At 44.1% G+C, this 19,783-nt stretch overlaps 1 protein-coding gene across 1 annotated transcript; it reads right to left on the minus strand.

The window, feature by feature from the left end:
• Positions 1–7,983: 7,983 nt before the first annotated feature.
• On the minus strand, positions 7,984–14,884 carry LOC138363710 (zonadhesin-like). The gene is made up of 3 exons (XM_069323099.1): positions 14,805–14,884; positions 13,191–13,321; positions 7,984–9,098 (listed from the first exon to the last, which is right to left on the minus strand). The coding sequence occupies exons 1-3, from the start codon at positions 14,882–14,884 to the stop codon at positions 7,984–7,986; spliced, it is 1,326 nt and encodes a 441-aa protein (XP_069179200.1).
• Positions 14,885–19,783: the final 4,899 nt, after the last annotated feature.

A 19,783-nucleotide genomic window follows, 5' to 3' on the forward strand; every position in this document is an offset into this window, starting at 1 on the left:
AATACATTGTCGTAAATAACCGTACAATGTAAGAATACAATGTAATATCGTAAATAACCGATGACGGCAAGTGCCGCAGAATAGAAGAAATTAAGAAAGCAACGCCAAACCATAATAACAATTTATTCTTAATAAAATAATACTGGAATGACAGTAACGATACGGAATAATATTAATACTACAATATAGCCCAGCAAATATGGGAAGATAATAATATTAACGTAGGCCCTGGGCGGCTGCATCCCGGCGCCGCTGCGTTGCCTAGTAACACTAGAGTATGGGTGAAAGCTCCCGCTAGTCCCTCCAAGACTAGTTGCTGGGACTGGGAACCCGATGCAGGGCAGGTACTGCAGGAGGCAGGCACGGGGCGCGTTGTAACGGTGATAAGAGGAATATCCGGCTCGCGTTCTCGCCGCAGTAGGGTGAGGAGGGGGGGGGGGGGTTCCGGCTTGTCGTGGCTGCGAAAAAAGGGAACATAAGAAGCCGACGTTGTGCGCCAAGCGGGCAGAGCACAGGGAAAGGAATAGCAGTTGGAGGTAAGGGCCCCTAACCTAATGATAGATGAGGTTAAATTAAATAGAATACTATTACGTAGTAAGAAACAACAATGGCGAAGGAACAAGAAGATTAAATTAGCCCAGAAGGCCGAATGGCCAAAGAACGTTAGCGACCGTATGGCCAACAACATGCTGGCTGACTGCTGACCAACAGCATGGTGGCCGACATCATGCTGACTGACTGGCTTATGCTTGCCGTATGGAAGGCCGAATGGCCAGTTTGCATGACACCTTGCGCGAGGCCATGCTAAACTTCTCTGTAGCATTCCAAATGTATCTTAATGTACTGCCGAAACGATGAAGAATGGGTGGTCAAATATAATGCACAATATTTAGAATATATAATGAGGGAAACGAGTGTAATAGGACGAAATAACCAGAGGAAAAAATGGGGGGGGGACCCAACCCGAATGCACTGCAACTAGCGTACCCTAGCTGAAATTAACTTAATGGCGCAGAGGGAAAGCAATAGATTAATACAAATCCTAATTGAAAGTCCCTTAATATAACAAATTAAACGTGAAACTTAAGCAAAGTGTAAATTGCGGGAAAAATTTGCCGTGTTAAATACGAATCATAATTGCGAGTCCAATAATAAAAATTTTTAGGCATGAGGCGTAAGCAATGCTATAAATTGCGGAAGTAATACAACTCATAACTGAAAGTCTAGCAATCATAAGATATATTTTATAAATGTTCACAAATAATATAAATTATAAATCACCAAAACGGCGGGCCGCACGCCGTCAGGGCGTCAAAGCTTAAGTTAGAGATAACTGAAACAGCGAAGCAACTCGCTCAGCCTAACTAGCCTTACCTAACAACTTAAACAAAGTCGAGCGAACAAGCATAAATTTCCACCGGGAAGTAAAACCTGCAGCTGGTGTTGGGAGGGCATCAATTGAAGAATTAAATTGTGATAGGCTAAATGTAAACATTTAGGCCATAAATGATAAACCACATAACGTAACCAGGAGAAACAACAAATATGCCGCAAGGGCTACACGTAATAACAGTAATAATTTACAGAGGAAACTAAACATAAATGCAGGGCCAGAAACTTAAAGCAGGAGACAAGGGCCCGTAACACCGCGACTAGCACATCCTAACTGACTTTACTTAATAACATAAGGCAAAGCAAAAGTTAAACCAACATACTGTAAACACAGTAAAAGTAAACATGCAACAAGACAAAGCGTCCTGAGCGGAAATAAAGTGAGTAGGCTAGTGGTAAATGCGAAGCCAGGGAAACTGAAGCAAGAGGCATGAGGCCTGTGACACGGCAACTAGCACAACCTAGCTGGCTTAGTTAATAACTCAAATACAATAAGCACAGGTTTTATAAGTTAAAGAATTATGCATGTGGGTAGTACCTGGGGCCGGATTCAGGAAGGTACTTATGAAGGTTTTTCCTCTTAGCTAAGAACGTTTTCCCTCTTAGCGCCTTCGTGGTGGCTACGTCCGTATTCAAGTAGCTACCCTAAGTGGAAAAACCTTCGTAAGTTCATTCCGGGGTTTAAGTGTGGTTTCGACCACTCATAGCTTTACGTAAACTGGATATAAGTCATTTTTTCTCTACTACATAACACTGAGATCGATTTATGATATTGGAACATGACCAAAATATTATAGCTGGTGAATCTAGTGAAGAGGAGTCCTTCGTGTGAGTTATATATGCATTCTCTGCTTGAAACTTGAAGTAAATATGTGTTTGATGATAGAAGAATTAGTTTTATAATAGCAAGATATTATACCCGTAGTTATTAAGTAAATAAACACTGGTGAACATGAAATATGAGAGAAGGTGATGAGCCCTGCCTGATGGGATCATTTACTATCACCAAATGCCCCTGTTCACCTAGTAGTAAGGGTGTACCTTAGCTATACATACCCATTTCTAATTTACTTAGTTTGGTTTTATTTTGAAATTAAATCTGGGTGAGACATAAAATAAAAATATGCTGCACAAATGATGTTAGGTAAGGAGAAGGGTAAAAATGTCACAAACTTTATTCATTGAATACTTAAAGCTATAATTATGACTATATAGATTATTAAAAAAGAGAGAGGGAAGTAGGGGTCCAAGACCTCTTCCTGTTATACAATTTGGGTGTGGAACAAGTAATTATCAAAAGAAGGCACCATGCCGGGAAGGCTATGTAGCAGTAAGGCAGTGAGGTGAGGCAGCTACTTATTTGAGAAATGCTTATTTTATTTACCTTATAAGCTGAGGCAACTTATTTTATTTGAGGAATACTCAGCTGATTCCTCTACATTTAGCATGAAACAAATTTGTGTCCAAGACCTCTTCCTGTTACTCAATTTGGCTGTGTGTAACCAAACTAGAAGTGATCTACAAATCAAGGGACCCAGAATATGGAATGACCTCTCGAATCATGTCAAAGGCTGTACCTCTCTCAACCAGTTTAAGAGTTAAACCAAGTACTGCCTAATTAACTCCATGTAACCTAACTTACCTCCTAAATGTCAACCCATGTCTTGCTAATTTTTAAACAACGCTGTTCACCAACATGTGCAATTGCTGATTTATGCTATGTTAACCTCCCTTTTTGTATTTTTTATTCCTTCTTTCAATACAATTTATACCTAATCCCGATTACTATTAAGTTTTAGTCTGTGTTTTTCCCCCCACACCTTGCCCGAAATGCTATGAGTATTAGTGGCTTTAGGTATTGTACGTAATAGCTCTGTCTATAAATCCAACATTATGTTTGTAAATCAACTGTATGTACTTTTCCTGAATAAAATGTATTTATTATTAATTTTTTAATCAGTAAGTATTAAAAGAAGGCACCAAGCTGGGAAGGCTATGTAGCACCATTGTGTGTAACAATAAACCAATTTTTTTTTAACAAATAATGCACCTGTATGGTAAAACAAATCCTGTCAGCTGTAAAAATATTGATGCAGTTATTTAAATGAAAAATATAATGAAAGAAATATTACTGGTTTATTTTTATTCTATCTTTTTGTACTGTACAGTATATCCAAGGAAGTGAAAAATTGAGACATAATGCACAATTTAATGAATGATTAGCATGGATTAGCAGTTCAAAAGAAATATGACTATTACATATCAACATGAGATCTTAATGATCCATGGTCAACATGATTTAATAAGGATAATACAGTACTCAATTTGTAATAATACAAACTATAATTTAAAATCTTTATTACTGATTTTTTTTTATTAAGAAGATTAGGTATACACAGCAATGTACTACTACCCTATTCTATATGGAATATTACACAGTGTAGATAAAAAACTAGCTATAAGTTTATCTAATACTCCCATCTCACAGGATGGTTAGACATACTGTACATGGAATCAATTTAGAAAATACCAGCCTCAATACAAAAAACAAATCAACTCTGACTTACCAACTCTAAGCAATTTTCACAAGAGGTAAGCACTGAATCATGGAAACATTATATTATAATTACTCTTACCAGTTTCTACAAGACTCCTCTCAAACAATGTATTTTTAAACATGTTTAGGTAAACACAGCAATGTGCTGCTTCCCTATTCTGTATAAAGGACCACACAGTGTAGATCAAAAACCAGCTACAAGCTCATCCAACATCCTCACCTCACAGGATGACCAGTCATACATGGAATTAGGAGAGAACAAAATACTTAATGCTGATCTATTAGCCTCCACTGGCAAAATCTGGGTGCAGCACAAGAATATCTTCCAATATTCCTGAGTGTATGAAGTAATTACAGAGCTCAAAGTACCTCATACCATTTGGTATGAAGTCACTGATAACAGGACAATCACAGATATAGTGTTGGAGAGTATGTTCTCTCAAGAAGGTCTGAAAACAGATGTTTTTTTCCACCAAGAGGGCTATAAACCCATGGAACCGCCTACCCGCTGAAGCCGTAAATGCCAAATTTCAGGTAAAAAATATCATTAAGACAATTGGCGGGCCAATTAACAAGCCGCCGGCTTTCTGTCCTCTTCGAGGTCACTAGATAGTTAGTGGCCCTTGGGTAAATTCAGTAAATATATACAATAATTGTCAGCGCATCTTCCGAGCAACAAGGACAGCTACACAGTATCTCTTTGAATTACATAGGTAAACAACAAATGTAACATATTTGTTTACTACAATGTCGGTGCTGGCTGTAGAAGTTGAAAAACATTGTTTTGCTTCGAAATATACTAATTTTATAAGAAAATTCGATGTAAATAGGAGGCAGTAGAGCTCCTATAAGCCAGCGCTAAATCTTCAATATGAAGAATGTCATCACTATACTCTACACACACATCACTATACTCTACACACACTTACATCACTATACTCTACACACACTTACATCACTATACTCTACACACACTTACATCACTATACTCTGCACACACTTACATCACTATACTCTACACACACTTACTTCACTTTACTCTGCACACGCTTACATCACTATACTCTACACACACTCTTATATCACTATACTCTACACACACTCTTATATCACTATACTCTACACACACATCACTATACTCTACACACACTCTTATATCACTATACTCTACACACAATTATATCACTATACTCTGCACACACTTACATCACTATACTCTACACACTCATCAATATACTCTACACACACATCACTATACTCTACACACACTTACATCACTATACTCTACACACACATCACTATACTCTACACACACTCTTATATCACTATACTCTACACACACTTACATCACTATACTCTGCACACACTTACATCACTATACTCTACACACTCATCAATATACTCTACACACACATCACTATACTCTACACACACTTACATCACTATACTCTACACACACATCACTATACTCTACACACACATCATTATACTCTACACACATCACTATACTCTACACACACATCACTATTCTCTACACACACATCACTATACTCTACACACACTTACATCACTATACTCTACACACACTTACATCACTATACTCTACACACACAACACTATTCTCTGCACACACATCACTATACTCTACACACACATCACTATACTCTACAAACACATCACTATACTCTACACACACTTACATCACTATACTCTACACACACTTACATCACTATACTCTACACACACATCACTATACTCTACACACACATCACTATACTCTACACACACTTACATCACTATACTCTACACACACATCACTATACTCTACACACACATCACTATACTCTACACACACTTACATCACTATACTCTACACACTCATCACTATACTCTACACACACATCACTATACTGTACACACACATCACTATACTTTACACACACATCACTATACTGTACACACACATCACTATACTCTACACACACTTACATCACTATACTCTACACACACATCACTATACTCTACACACACATCACTGTACTCTACACACACATCACTATACTCTACACACACATCACTATACTCTACACACACATCACTATACGCTACACACACATCACTATACTCTACACACACATCACTGTACTCTACACACACATCACTATACTCTACACACACATCACTATACTGTACACACACATCACTATACTTTACACACACATCACTATACTCTACACACACATCACTATACTCTACACACACATCACTATACGCTACACACACCACTATACTCTACACACACATCACTGTACTCTACACACACACATCACTATACTCTACACACACATCACTATACTCTACACACACATCACTATACTCTACACACACATCACTATACTCTACACACACATCACTATACTCTACACACACATCACTATACTCTACACACACATCACTATATTCAACACACACTTACATCACTATACTCTACACACACATCACTATACTCTACACACACATCACTATACTCTACAAACACATCACTATACTCTACACACACATCACTATACTCTACACACACATCACTATACTCTACACACACATCACTATACTCTACACACACATCACTATACTCTACACACACATCACTATACTCTACACACACATCACTATACTCTACACACACATCACTATACTCTACACTTACAACCTGACTACTTCAACATGGAGGCTTGTCTCAGTAACAAGGGTCGTAACACACTAATAACCCTTGCACTATCACGGGTCAATATGCCTATCCAGAGAGCAACTTTACCTACCTTGAGATGTTTTTGGGGCTCAGCGTCTCCGCGGCCCGGTCCTCGACAATAGATGACTGACAAGATCATGTCTATAGGTCACCAAGACAGTGCCCAGATGGCTGTGTACCCTAGAGATTCACCATCCAAAGACAGGCGGGGCCAAAGAGCCAAAGCTCAACCCACGCAAGCATCTCAGTCACCAGTGACACAGTCCACCACCTCAGTCACCAGTGTCACAGTCCACCACCTCAGTCACCAGTGACACAGTCCACCACCTCAGTCACCAGTGACACAGTCTACCACCTCAGTCACCAGTGACACAGTCCACCACCTCAGTCACCAGTGACACAGTCCACCACCTCAGTCACCAGTGACACAGTCCACCACCTCAGTCACCAGTGACACAGTCCACCACCTCAGTCACCAGTGTCACAGTCCACCACCTCAGTCACCAGTGTCACAGTCCACCACCTCAGTCACCAGTGACACAGTCTACCACCTCAGTCACCAGTGACACAGTCCACCACCTCAGTCACCAGTGACACAGTCCACCACCTCAGTCACCAGTGTCACAGTCCACCACCTCAGTCACCAGTGACACAGTCTACCACCTCAGTCACCAGTGACACAGTCCACCACCTCAGTCACCAGTGTCACAGTCCACCACCTCAGTCACCAGTGACACAGTCTACCACCTCAGTCACCAGTGTCACAGTCCACCACCTCAGTCACCAGTGTCACAGTCCACCACCTCAGTCACCAGTGACACAGTCCACCACCTCAGTCACCAGTGACACAGTCCACCACCTCAGTCAGCAGTGACACAGTCCACCACCTCAGTCACCAGTGACACAGTCTACCACCTCAGTCACCAGTGACACAGTCTACCACCTCAGTCACCAGTGACACAGACACAAACCGTCAAATCTCCTTTTCATTCATTGCTGAAGGAAAAGAATACAAACTTCTTAATCTTAAAAAAAATATATATATAAATTACGAACAAATGATAAGTTTAATAGTAAGAGCTTGGATGATGGAACTGAGCTGGCGGGGGTGGCTGAGCCGCGTCCCCGTGGTCAGGCTGCTGGCGTCCCGACGCCCCAGCAGCTCCTTGACCTGGTGGTCCTTGGGCGTGGGCGTGATCACGCTCCTCCTCGTGGTTACTGTCTGGCTGGTCTTCCTCAAGGCCTTCAATATACTCATCTCCTACGGACAGCGGGCGTACTCGCGCTATCGTGAGGTGTCCTCCGCCCTGATGAGGGTATCGTCGAGCCCAGACGTGCTGTCCTCTACGGGGACGATTGTATCGTTGGACCCAGACGAGCTGTCCTCTACCGGGACGAGTGAATCGTCGGGTACAGACGAGCTGTCCTCTACCAGGACGAGTGAATCGTCGGGTACAGACGAGGTGTCCTCCACCAGGACGAGTGAATCGTCAGGTACAGACGAGCTGTCCTCTACCAGGACGAGTGAATCGTCGGGTACAGACGAGCTGTCCTCCACCAGGACGAGTGAATCGTCGGGTACAGACGAGCTGTCCTCCACCAGGACGAGTGAATCGTCGGGTACAGACGAGCTGTCCTCCACCAGGACGAGTGTATCGTCGGGTCCAGACGATCTCTCTTCTACCAGGACGAGTGTATCGTCGGGTACAGACGAGCTGTCCTCTACCAGGACGAGTGAATCGTCGGGTACAGACGAGCTGTCCTCCACCAGGACGAGTGTATCGTCGGGTCCAGACGATCTCTCTTCTACCAGGACGAGTGTATCGTCGGGTACAGACGAGCTGTCCTCCACCAGGACGAGTGTATCGTCGGGTACAGACGAACTGTCCTCTACCAGGACGAGTGTATCGTCGGGTACAGACGAGCTGTCCTCTACCAGGACGAGTGTATCGTCGGGTCCAGACGATCTCTCTTCTACCAGGACGAGTGTATCGTCGGGTACAGACGAGCTGTCCTCCACCAGGACGAGTGTATCGTCGGGTACAGACGAGCTGTCCTCCACCAGGACGAGTGTATCGTCGGGTCCAGACGATCTCTCTTCTACCAGGACGAGTGTATCGTCGGGTACAGACGAGCTGTCCTCCACCAGGACGAGTGAATCGTCGGGTACAGACGAGCTGTCCTCTACCAGGACGAGTGTATCGTCGGGTACAGACGATACGTCCTCTACCAGGACGAGTGAATCGTCGGGTACAGACGAGCTGTCCTCCACCAGGACGAGTGTATCGTCGGGTACAGACGATACGTCCTCTACCAGGACGAGTGAATCGTCGGGTACAGACGAGCTGTCGTCCACCAGGACACAGACCCCAGCTGAGACAACAGTGCCACAGACACCACCTGAGACAACAGACACACAGACCCCACCTGAGACAACAGACACACAGACCCCACCTGAGACAAGGGACATACAAGAACCCAAAATGAAGAAGAAGAGAAAGATGAAGAGGGAAGTGCCCAAAATGCCATGGGGGGTTGTGGTCACACAGGCCCCATCTGAGACAACAGACACACAGACCCCACCTGAGATAACAGACACACAGACCCCACCTGAGATAACAGACACACAGACCCCACCTGAGACAAAAGTAACACAGACCCCACCTGAGACAACAGACACACAGACCCCACCTGAGACAACAGACACACAGACCCCACCTGAGACAACAGACACACAGACCCCACCTGAGACAAGGGACATACAAGAACCCAAAATGAAGAAGAAGAGAAAGATGAAGAGGGAAGTGCCCAAAATGCCATGGGGGGTTGTGGTCACACAGGCCCCATCTGAGACAACAGACACACAGACCCCACCTGAGATAACAGACACACAGACCCCACCTGAGACAACTGACACACAGACCCCACCTGAGACAACAGACACACAGACCCCACCTGAGACAACAGACACACAGACCCCACCTGAGACAACAGACACACAGACCCCACCTGAGACAACAGACACACAGACCCCACTTGAAACAACAGACACACAGACCCCACCTGAGACAACAGACACACAGACCCCACCTGAGACAACAGACACACAGACCCCATTTGAAACAACAGACACACAGACCCCACCTGAGACAACAGACACACAGACCCCACCTGAGACAACAGACACACAGACCCCACCTGAGACAACAGACACACAGACCCCACCTGAGACAACAGACACACAGACCCCACCTGAGACAACAGACACACAGACCCCACTTGAAACAACAGACACACAGGCCACACAGGCCCCACCTGAGACAACAGACACACAGACCCCACCTGAGACAACAGACACACAGACCCCACTTGAAACAACAGACACACAGACCCCACTTGAAACAACAGACACACAGACCCCACCTGAGACAACTGCGATACAAGAACCCAAAGTGAAGAAGAAGAAGAAGAAGAAGAAGGAAGAGCCCAAAATGCCTTGGGGGCGGCCAAAACCTACCCCAGGCCTCTCCCCATCTGAGGTGCGCGATAGGAAAAAGGTCAACTATGATAACCTCTGCAATTGGTGCCGCGGAGAAGTGAAATTACATAAGTACATCGGATATATCTGCTATCACCAGCCCGCCCTATGACACGCTTACACCTGAAGGGCAGCGTGTGAAACCCTACATCTGAAGGGCTGGACGCCCAGTTGTCCACAAGCGTCCGGTTGGTCACCAGCGTACGGTTGGCCACCGGAGTCCGGTTGGCCCCCGGATTCCGGTTGGCCCCCGGAGTCCGGTTGGCCACCGGAGTCCGGTTGGCCCCCGGAGTCCGGTTGGCCCCCGGATTCCGGTTGGCCCCCGGATTCCGGTTGGCCCCCGGAGTCCGGTTGGCCCCCGGAGTCCGGTTGGCCCCCGGAGTCCGGTTGGCCCCCGGAGTCCGGTTGGCCCCCGGATTCCGGTTGGCCCCCGGATTCCGGTTGGCCCCCGGAGTCCGGTTGGCCCCCGGAGTCCGGTTGGCCCCCGGAGTCCGGTTGGCCCCCGGAGTCCGGTTGGCCCCCGGAGTCCGGTTGGCCCCCGGAGTCCGGTTGGCCCCCGGAGTCCGGTTGGCCCCCGGAGTCCGGTTGGCCCCCGGATTCCGGTTGGCCCCCGGAGTCCGGTTGGCCCCCGGATTCTGGTTGGCCCCCGGAGTCCGGTTGGCCCCCGGATTCCGGTTGGCCCCCGGAGTCCGGTTGGCCCCCGGATTCCGGTTGGACCCCGGATTCCGGTTGGACCCCGGATTCCGGTTGGCCCCCGGATTCCGGTTGGCCCCCGGATTCCGGTTGGCCCCCGGATTCCGGTTGGCCCCCGGATTCCGGTTGGCCCCCGGATTCCGGTTGGACCCCGGATTCCGGTTGGCCCCCGGATTCCGGTTGGCCCCCGGAGTCCGGTTGGCCCCCGGAGTCCGGTTGGCCCCCGGATTCCAGTTGGCCCCCGAATTCCGGTTGGCCCCCTGATTCCGGTTGGCCCCCGGATTCCGGTTGGCCTGGGGGCGGCCGATGCTGAAGTTTAGCTCACTGCAGGACCTCATAATGCTAAAGTGGACTCCACGATGCTGAAGTTTAGGTCTTTCATGGACCGCACGATGCTGAAGTAGGTCTCTCTGTTGGGTCCTCCCTCAGACGTGGCAAGGCTGGTCTCCTCCACAGACGGGTAGGTTGCTCCCTACCTCACAGTTCCTCTCTTGGTCAGACAGGATTCAGCGAATGTCGCCTGTCCTTACACTGGGATATTGGTCCACTTCTCATCTACCGTAGACGTGTAGTTCAACTGCTTCTCCCCAGGAGTTGTTGTCTCTGGTACATTGGACCAGGACTCTGCCACCCGAGCCCTTCACTGCCGGAACAGTCCGCAGGTTGCACCTCAACCCTCCAGTGCCGCCTCTCCCGACACACAGATCCCACCTCAGACAACAGACACAGACCCCACCAGAGACAACGGTGATTTTCAGATTGTTGGATTTTGTTGATATTGAAAGTTATTGGTTTGGCGTTTTTTCTTTTGACTTTTTAAAGGTTTTATTGACAACAAATTCAGGGAATCAAAATTCAACAATGGGGGCCCTTGACGGCTGAGTGGACAGCGCTCGGTATTCGTAGTCCTAAGGTTCCGGGTTTGATCATCGGTGGAGGCGGAAACAAATTGGCAGAGTTTCTTTCACCCTGACGTGCCTGTTCACCTAACAATAAATAGGTTCCCTGGAGTTAGACAGCTGCATATACGATCGAAAAGCAACGTTCTTTGTATAAGGGGACAGGATGCCAAGATGGACGTGCATCTGGATCTAAATCTCAGCTTGGCCATCCATAAAGTGAGTGAAACGTTTGGGCTCACGTCGTGGTGGTTGCATCGTGACTCCTGTGGGGAGGCTCCGGAACCTCTCTCTGATGTCCTTGGTTATCACAGCTAAAGTATGTTGTTAATTAATGACTCTCTCTGTCCCTTTCTCTCTCTCTATCTATCTCTCTCTCTGTCTCTCTCTCTCTGTCTGTCCCTCTGTCTCTCTCTGTCTGTCTGTCTGTCTCTCTCTCTCTCTCTCTCTCTCTCTCTCTCTCTCTCTCTCTCTCTCTCTCTCTCTCTCTCTCTCTCTCTCTCTCTCTCTCTCTCCCCCCCTCTCTCTCTCTCTGTCTCTGTCTCTCTCTGTATAATACTCAAATTATAAGGCGGTTGAGACATAACCAATCACAGGCGAGTAGGCATCTGACGTCATGCCAGACAGAGGAGCACCAGCAGTGCTTGCAGCAGGGCTCAGTATTCTCACAGACTCAGAGTAGGTTGGAACCTCGGCTGGCCAGTTATATAGCATCAAGTCTTGTGAGTGTTTCAAGCTACTGCAATCGTCGTCATCGTCACAAGTGTCAACTGATCATTGTGTGTGTTGTATTGTTATTTAAGAGGAATTGGTGGAAAAAAAAAGACTTCAACCGTCTGACTAGCGTCGCTAGCTCCCACTCGCACCGCCACATTGCCTCCTCTCACCATCGCTACAGCCTCCTGCTACACCACTCTGCTGTGAACTCCTGCCTAGCAAATCGTGCTTCCTCCACCGCCATCGACGCAATATCGTCGTCTCAGAGTTTATCTTCGTGCTCCCAACATCATTCTAGTGTGGGGTCTCCCGAGCTTCGCGCCACTGCTGCCAGGAGCGCTGCCGTCGCACCAGATTGTAAACAAACCGTGCATGGGGTCCGTCTAATTAACGCAAGCTACCACAAGCTACACAAGCTTCACAAAGCTTCCAGGCAATACGTTAGTAATGAATAAATATGATAGGTTAGGTTGACCTAACCCAACCGACGCTTGGATCGTCGACTTGATTTTCACCAGCTCTTTATTATCGTCTAATTTCTTTATAAAAAAGATACTTTTTCTGATTAAAATTATGTTTTTTCGTGTTGTACATTCAGCACCAACATTATAATGAGTAAATATATCATATTTATTCATTACTAACGTATTGCCAGGAAGCTTTGTGAAGCTTGTTTAGCTTGTGGTGGCTTGCGGTAATTAGACGGACCGCGTGCATATGCCTCTTCACACGCCTTGTCGCCGTTTTTCGTGTTGGCCACTGTTATATTGCAGATCCTGCAGCCCTGAGTTAAGTAATTAAGAGCTAAGATATCGTGTGCTATGTTTTAAAGAGGTTTAACGTAAATATATCCACAATATCTTATGAATTTACCATTCAGTGACATTAAATATTGGGGCTGGTTCAGTACTCCACTCCCACAGTTTCCCTGAGTGATTTCAACATTCATGCTTCTCACAGTAATTTCATTGTGCATTAATTGTGGTGATAGAGTGTTATTAGCAAATTCAAAGTCAAGAGAAGTAAGAAATTCTTGTTTTAGTAGTAGTTAAGGATTTGTACAATATAATTTTTTAATTCCTCCAGGCCTAAAATTGAAATTTATTCCTTCAACATTTCATATTATAATTTTTACCATAGCAGTTATATACATATGTGTGTCCAGTTTATGTGCTACATCCATATTTCTTGCTTTGCCACTTGTGTTGAATCATTTTAATGAAATTTTGCAATTGCACTTTCCAGTTTTTTATTCTAAATTGCTGTGCTTAGCCTGGTCAAATTAATTTACATGCTTCTAATTCCAGCCATTTTCATGAAAGATTGCTAATTTAATTCACAATTTTGCTTGTTCTTAATTATTTGTTGCCTAACCCAATTTAATAATTTTATTTCTGCCATTTTCTTACTTTAGCCAACTTGATATTTTTTTGAGTGTTTATTTTTGTGTATACCATTTCTGATGCCTGGTGCACTTAACTATAATCTGCGTTCAAACATTACTTCCACGGCTGTGACTATGCCTACCACTGTTGAAACCCCTTCAGACTCAACGGGAACAGTTGCTTGTCCCAATGTCCAGAGGTCAGCTCAGATAATGGCTATTCCTCTTTTTGCTAGTGAATCCCACTTATTAGAGTCATGGTTTAGTAAGGTTGAAGGGAAAACAGTTGCACGTTTTTCTAAGCCTACTGATGCCGAATACTTGGCAATTGCACGGTCAGCTGTGGACACAACCAAAGGTGATGCACGTTTTGTTCTTGATGAGAAAGCCATTGTTAGCCTCCAGTCTTGGTCTGAATTTAAGGATTTCTTTCGCCGGCGCTTTGTTAACAAAGGAGACCTCGACCCATATAGGTTAGTCAAAAAAATTGCCAATGCCACCATGCAGCCTGGTGAATCATTTAATGCATTTACTAGCCGTCTCGATCAGTATCTGTATGCCTTAGTGTCTGCTATGATTAGTTCGTCTTGGGTAGATAAAGACAATAATCTGTCCTCTGATGCTATGGCCAAGATGATAGCATTCAGAACTTTAATGCATTTTGCCCCAGAGCATACGAAACCGATCATTGAGCAACAACAAAATTTTGGAGTTAAACATGAAATTGGTGAAGTGTTTGAGGTTATTAAGAATGCCGCCTATAAACAAGCTCCCCGAAGTGCTCAACTGTTGCCACCCTCTGATACTGTAAATGTAGTAACAAGCTCTCAGCCTCCTCCCACAAACTCTCAAAACTCTTGGTCGCAGAACTGTACCCATGGTCGTAGCCCCCAGTCAAATTCGCCTCCTCATAAGTTGCCGAGACGCCATAGTCCACAACCATCCACTCCCTCATGTTGGCATTGTGGTAAGAGTAACCACCTCGCAAGGGACTTTTGGTCCGCCCCTAGATCATCACCCCCTAGACAATTCTCTCGGTCCCCTCGTCAATCTAATCATTCTAGGCTCCCATATTACAAGTACCATAAACAAGTTGGTCACCACACTGCGGAGTGTAGAGCTAGGCAAAGGGCATCCCCAACTCGTAACTCCCACAGTCAGTCTTGGTGAGGCGCACAGCGTCCAAGACATTATCAGAACTCGCGTAATTACAACTCCCGGCCCAGCTATAATGCAACTTCGAATTATAATACTCGGTCACAGAATGCTGGAGTTCAGAATGTTCACTCCATGTCGTCGGGAAACCCCCAAGGTCATCTGCTAACCAATTCAAGCTAGCCAATCCTAGTGCCCTCCCTGTGTATTCAGTAGCTACCCAAAATAGATTTGGACACTTGACAGAGGACACTGACTCTAGACCAGTTGTAGATGTTGACGGAACCACAGTGAATTTGACCCAGACAAGACGCAGATACCCCAGACAACATCAGTCACAAGTAGTAACTTGTCCAGTCTCAAGTGATGGTCCCCTTGTCTCAGCCATTGTCCATGGTAGAGTTTTAAAAGTTTTTCTTGACTCAGGTGCAAAAGTTAATATTGTCAAGCCCTCAGCTCTTAGAGACATTGAAAGTAAGCACCCTACTACTTTAAAACAGTCACCCATACCTTTTCTAAGTGGTGTTTCAGGAAATAAAGTAAAAGTTCAGGGTGAAATTGAACTCCCACTCAAGTTAGATGATGTCACTGTCTATAACATGTTTAGTTGTTGACATTATTCATTTTCCTGGAGACATTCTCTTAGGTCTGTATACCATTATTGATGAAAATATTGCATTGTTTCCCCATCGTTGGAACATTAGTATCAAAGACCGCATCATACCCTTGTGTAGCATGTATGGACAGGGCCATGAGTTCAACCTTCAATCAGACTACGGTAATTTTGTTGACACCCGCCTCGCTAGCATAGGTTTGTCAGATCCTTGTCGTGGTAGCATACCTGAGAAAATGGGTACTCGATTGAAACATCGTAGTTGTGCAGTTCTTAGGGAGAGTGTGTATCGGGACTTTCTAGAAGGGGACGCCCTAACGGATTCTCGTTGTCTCGCTCGCCTGGCAGCTTCCATCTCTGAAGTCAGTGGTTCCACGGCTGCTGACACTGTGCTGCACTCTCATTCTCTCACCAGAATAAGAGTTAAGGTTCAGGGAGTGCCTGAGTTGTCGGATGTGATTGCGGAAAGTGAAATGTGTAAAGTGAATGGTACATTCGTTGAACCCTCCTGGCACACAGTGCAGGATGATACTGTTACATTGTATATTGCAAACACTAGTAATGCCGACATCCATCTCCAGTCTGGCACTCATGTTGTAGATTTTGCCCATTACTCGTTACCGGTGCGAGTTGTGGATGATGTCTCCATGGATCATACTGTTTGTACTCTCACACCAGGAGAACAGGGATCTCAGCCAGAGGTGCAAGCGCTACACTTCAGTCCTACTGATTTTCCTGACTCTGTAGCTCAGCTTTTGGAAATTTTGAACAGGAATAGAGCCGTTGTTGCTCTACCAGGAGAAAAGTTAGGTCTCACTCCTCTTATTACACATAAAATTCCTCTTGAACAAGGAACTACGCCTATTTATGTACCAGCTTACCATCTTCCCCCTTCTCAGAGAGCAGAAGCTGATAGACTCATAGAGGAAATGTTACAGAGTGATGTAATTGAATCGAGTAATTTGCCATGGAATGCTCCATTGATTCTTGTACCAAAGCGAGATGGGACTTGGAGGCCTGTAATCGATTATCAGAAGTTTAACAGAGTAATGATACCTGATCGTTTCCCACTTCCAGTTCTAAATGATTTGTTGCAAAGTATCGGTCGAAATAAAGTATTCTCAACGTTAGATTTGTTGCAGGGATTCTGGCAAATCCCCCTTGATGAGGAAAGTAAACAATTGACAGCCTTTAGTACTCCTAATGGTCATTTTCATTTCAAAAGAATGCCATTTGGTTTGCGGAGTAGTCCAATAACCTTTTCACGGCTCATGACAAATCTATTTCGTAGATTGATAGGAAGTACTCTTCCAGTTTACCTTGATAATCTCATAATCATGTCGCAAGATGTTCAGACTCATTTCCAGAACCTTGAGAAAGTACTTGCAAAGCTCGCTGAAGCTAATTTAAAAATAAAGCTTGCAAAATGTTCCTTTTTAAAGGAGAAGATTAATTTCCTAGGTCATACAGTTACACCTTCAGGTATTACATTGAATGAATAAAAAATTATTGCTGCCCGTGATTTTCCAACGCCTCGTACCGCAGAAGCCGTAAGACAGTTCACAGGTCTTGTGGGATTTTATCGTTCATTTATTACTGGATTCTCTATTATAGCCGCTCCACTTTACAAGTTACAAAGAAAAGATGAACCCTTTGTTTGGGGGAGAGGCCCAGGATCAGTCATTCAAAAAACTCAAGGCAGCCTTGATTTCGTCATCTGTCCTTAGGTACCCAGATTTTTCTAAACCTCTTACGTTGGTTACAGATGCTAGTGACAGGTCTAGGTGCTGCATTACTTCAAACAGAAGGTCACAGAGATCATGCGATAGCTTATGCAAGCCGTACATTATCTAAAGGAGAAAAATTATAGCGCAACAGAACGAGAAGCCTTGGTAGTTGTCTGGGCACTTAAACATTTCAGGCATACACTTTATAATTATCCAGTTCATGTTCTTACAGATCACCAACCATTAATTCCCTCGTTCAAAAATAAGAATCCAGTTGGAAAGTTTGCTAGATATTTGCTCACAATTCAAGAATGAAATCCCACACTTGGATATATTCCAGGAAAGCAAAATGTTGTAGCCGATGCCTCTGTAACCCTTTCCACTACCGCCCACAAGATGGGTATGGGGTGCATAATAAATGAACTAAACTAAAACGATGCGTTTTCTCGACACATAGCTGCAATTCAGTTAAATTACCCAGCATTAGATGCTACAGTAGTCGAGACGGAACAAAGACAAGACCCCATATGGGCACCCGTCATTAAATTTTTGACTAAGCAAGACACTCTCCCGATTCATAAACCGCCAGTACCATTGAAAGAATTAGTGATGTTAGACAATTTACTGTGTAGAGTAGTAAAGCAAGGGACAGCCCCGAGGAAATGTTGTCAGTTAGTTGTCCCAGCTGTCTTGGTACCAACTGTGTTGGTACCAAATGTGTTCTTAAATGCAAACCATGCTCTGAAACTCTCCCTGGACAGATGTAATAGGACCCATTATCACCACACCAGAAATAAATATCTCTTTGATATCCCCAGGGTCAAACTTAATCTGTGTAAACACTCTATGCAAATTAAGGGACCTAGTCTATGGAACTCACTCCCTAGTGAATTGAAAAACTGTAAAACTTTTGCCTTATTTAAAAGCAAAACCAAAAAGTACCTAACTTCATCTATTTAGTTTCCTACACTGAGCTTTAAATTTGCTCTGTACCTAGTGGTACCCAATCTCCTAATTTTTATGTAATATCAAACAACCTTATCATTGTGTTCATTGCTGTCTTCTTTTATGTGCTAGCCATATGCTGTATTGTGACTACCAATTTTTGTCAACTACCATTCAAGCTGTCATTGCAATCAATCTTATATTGTTTCTGCTGTATTGTGCCTACCAATTTGTTGTCAACTACCATTTTAAGCTGTCATTGCAATCAATCATAGCTACCTATGTGCTTTAATATACTGTACCTATAATTTTCTCTCATCTTTTTTTTTTCATTCCATGTAATCTGTTATCATTTTTTTGTCTATAAATTTTGCAAGTATTTACCTCCTTAAAATTTTCTTAGATTAAGGACCTGCCCGAAACGCTGCGCGTGCTAGTGGCTTTACAAGACTGTAATTACCATAATTGTATCCTCACATTCCTTATGTACATTCTTGTATATGCATAAATAAATATATGCATAAATGTTAAAAATTATCCATGACGCTCCCGCAAGTGCACATCCAGGAAAGGCTCGTACACTCCAGCAAGGTTGATTGAAGTATTTTTGGCCAAAAATGGCTAAGGAGATTGCTCATTATGTTGACAGATGTTTAACTTGCTTACAGCACAAGGGACATGTTTCAGGACCTAATCCAATTCAGGTGTACCCAGCAACTAAAGCTCCTTGGGAACGAGTATCGATGGATTTATTGACAAATTTTGCGGAAACAGAGAAAGGGAACAAACATTTGCTTGTAAAGGTTGATAATTTTTCACGGTATTGCAAACTAGTTCCTATCTTGAACAAATCAGCAGAAACTATAGCCAGTGCATTCCATGACCAAATAATTTGTAGATATAATATGCCTGAAGTAATCCTTTCAGATAATAGTCCAGAATTCAGTAACAGTATTTTAACTAGCTTGTGTGATTTATATAACATTAAAAAATGTAATAGCATGCCTTACCACCCAGCTAGTAAAGGACTAGCCGAACGTACTAACAGGAAAGTGTTAGATGCCTTGAGAGTCACATTGAATTTTGATAACAACAATTGGGATGATTTTATGCCCTTAATTCAGTGTGCTATAAATTCTTCAATTAATGTTTCTACAGGTGACACACCTCACGCTATTCTTTTTGGTACAGATAAGATCCTCTCTAATGAATTGATTAACATACCTCCTACTCCCTTATATAACAGATGATTTTGTTCAAGTGAAGCGTAGACAAATGCAACTCAGTATTTACTGTGGCATTTAGAGCAAGGGGGTCAGGACTGGAGTAAATGAAGGTTGTGTCGTCAGCAAATAGAATTGGTTTGAGGTGTTGGGAGGCATTTGGAAGGTCATTAATGTAGATGAGAAAGAGG

Source organism: Procambarus clarkii, chromosome 11 (genome assembly GCF_040958095.1).
Source record: "Procambarus clarkii isolate CNS0578487 chromosome 11, FALCON_Pclarkii_2.0, whole genome shotgun sequence".
Taxonomy (NCBI): Eukaryota; Metazoa; Arthropoda; class Malacostraca; order Decapoda; family Cambaridae; genus Procambarus; species Procambarus clarkii.

Bases quoted from the DNA above. Each gene is read 5' to 3' on its own strand.
- LOC138363710 (XM_069323099.1), bottom strand. From the start codon at position 14,884: ATGAGGGAGTGGATGGTTGTGGACTATGGCGTCTCGGCAACTTATGAG. The intron at 13,322-14,804 runs GTACAGTTCTGC...TCAGGGCTGCAG, and splicing joins ACTGGGGGCTACGACCATGG to GATCTGCAATATAACAGTGG. The intron at 9,099-13,190 runs GTTAGTAATGAA...CTGTTGTCTCAG, and splicing joins ACAAAGCTTCCTGGCAATAC to GTGGTGTCTGTGGCACTGTT.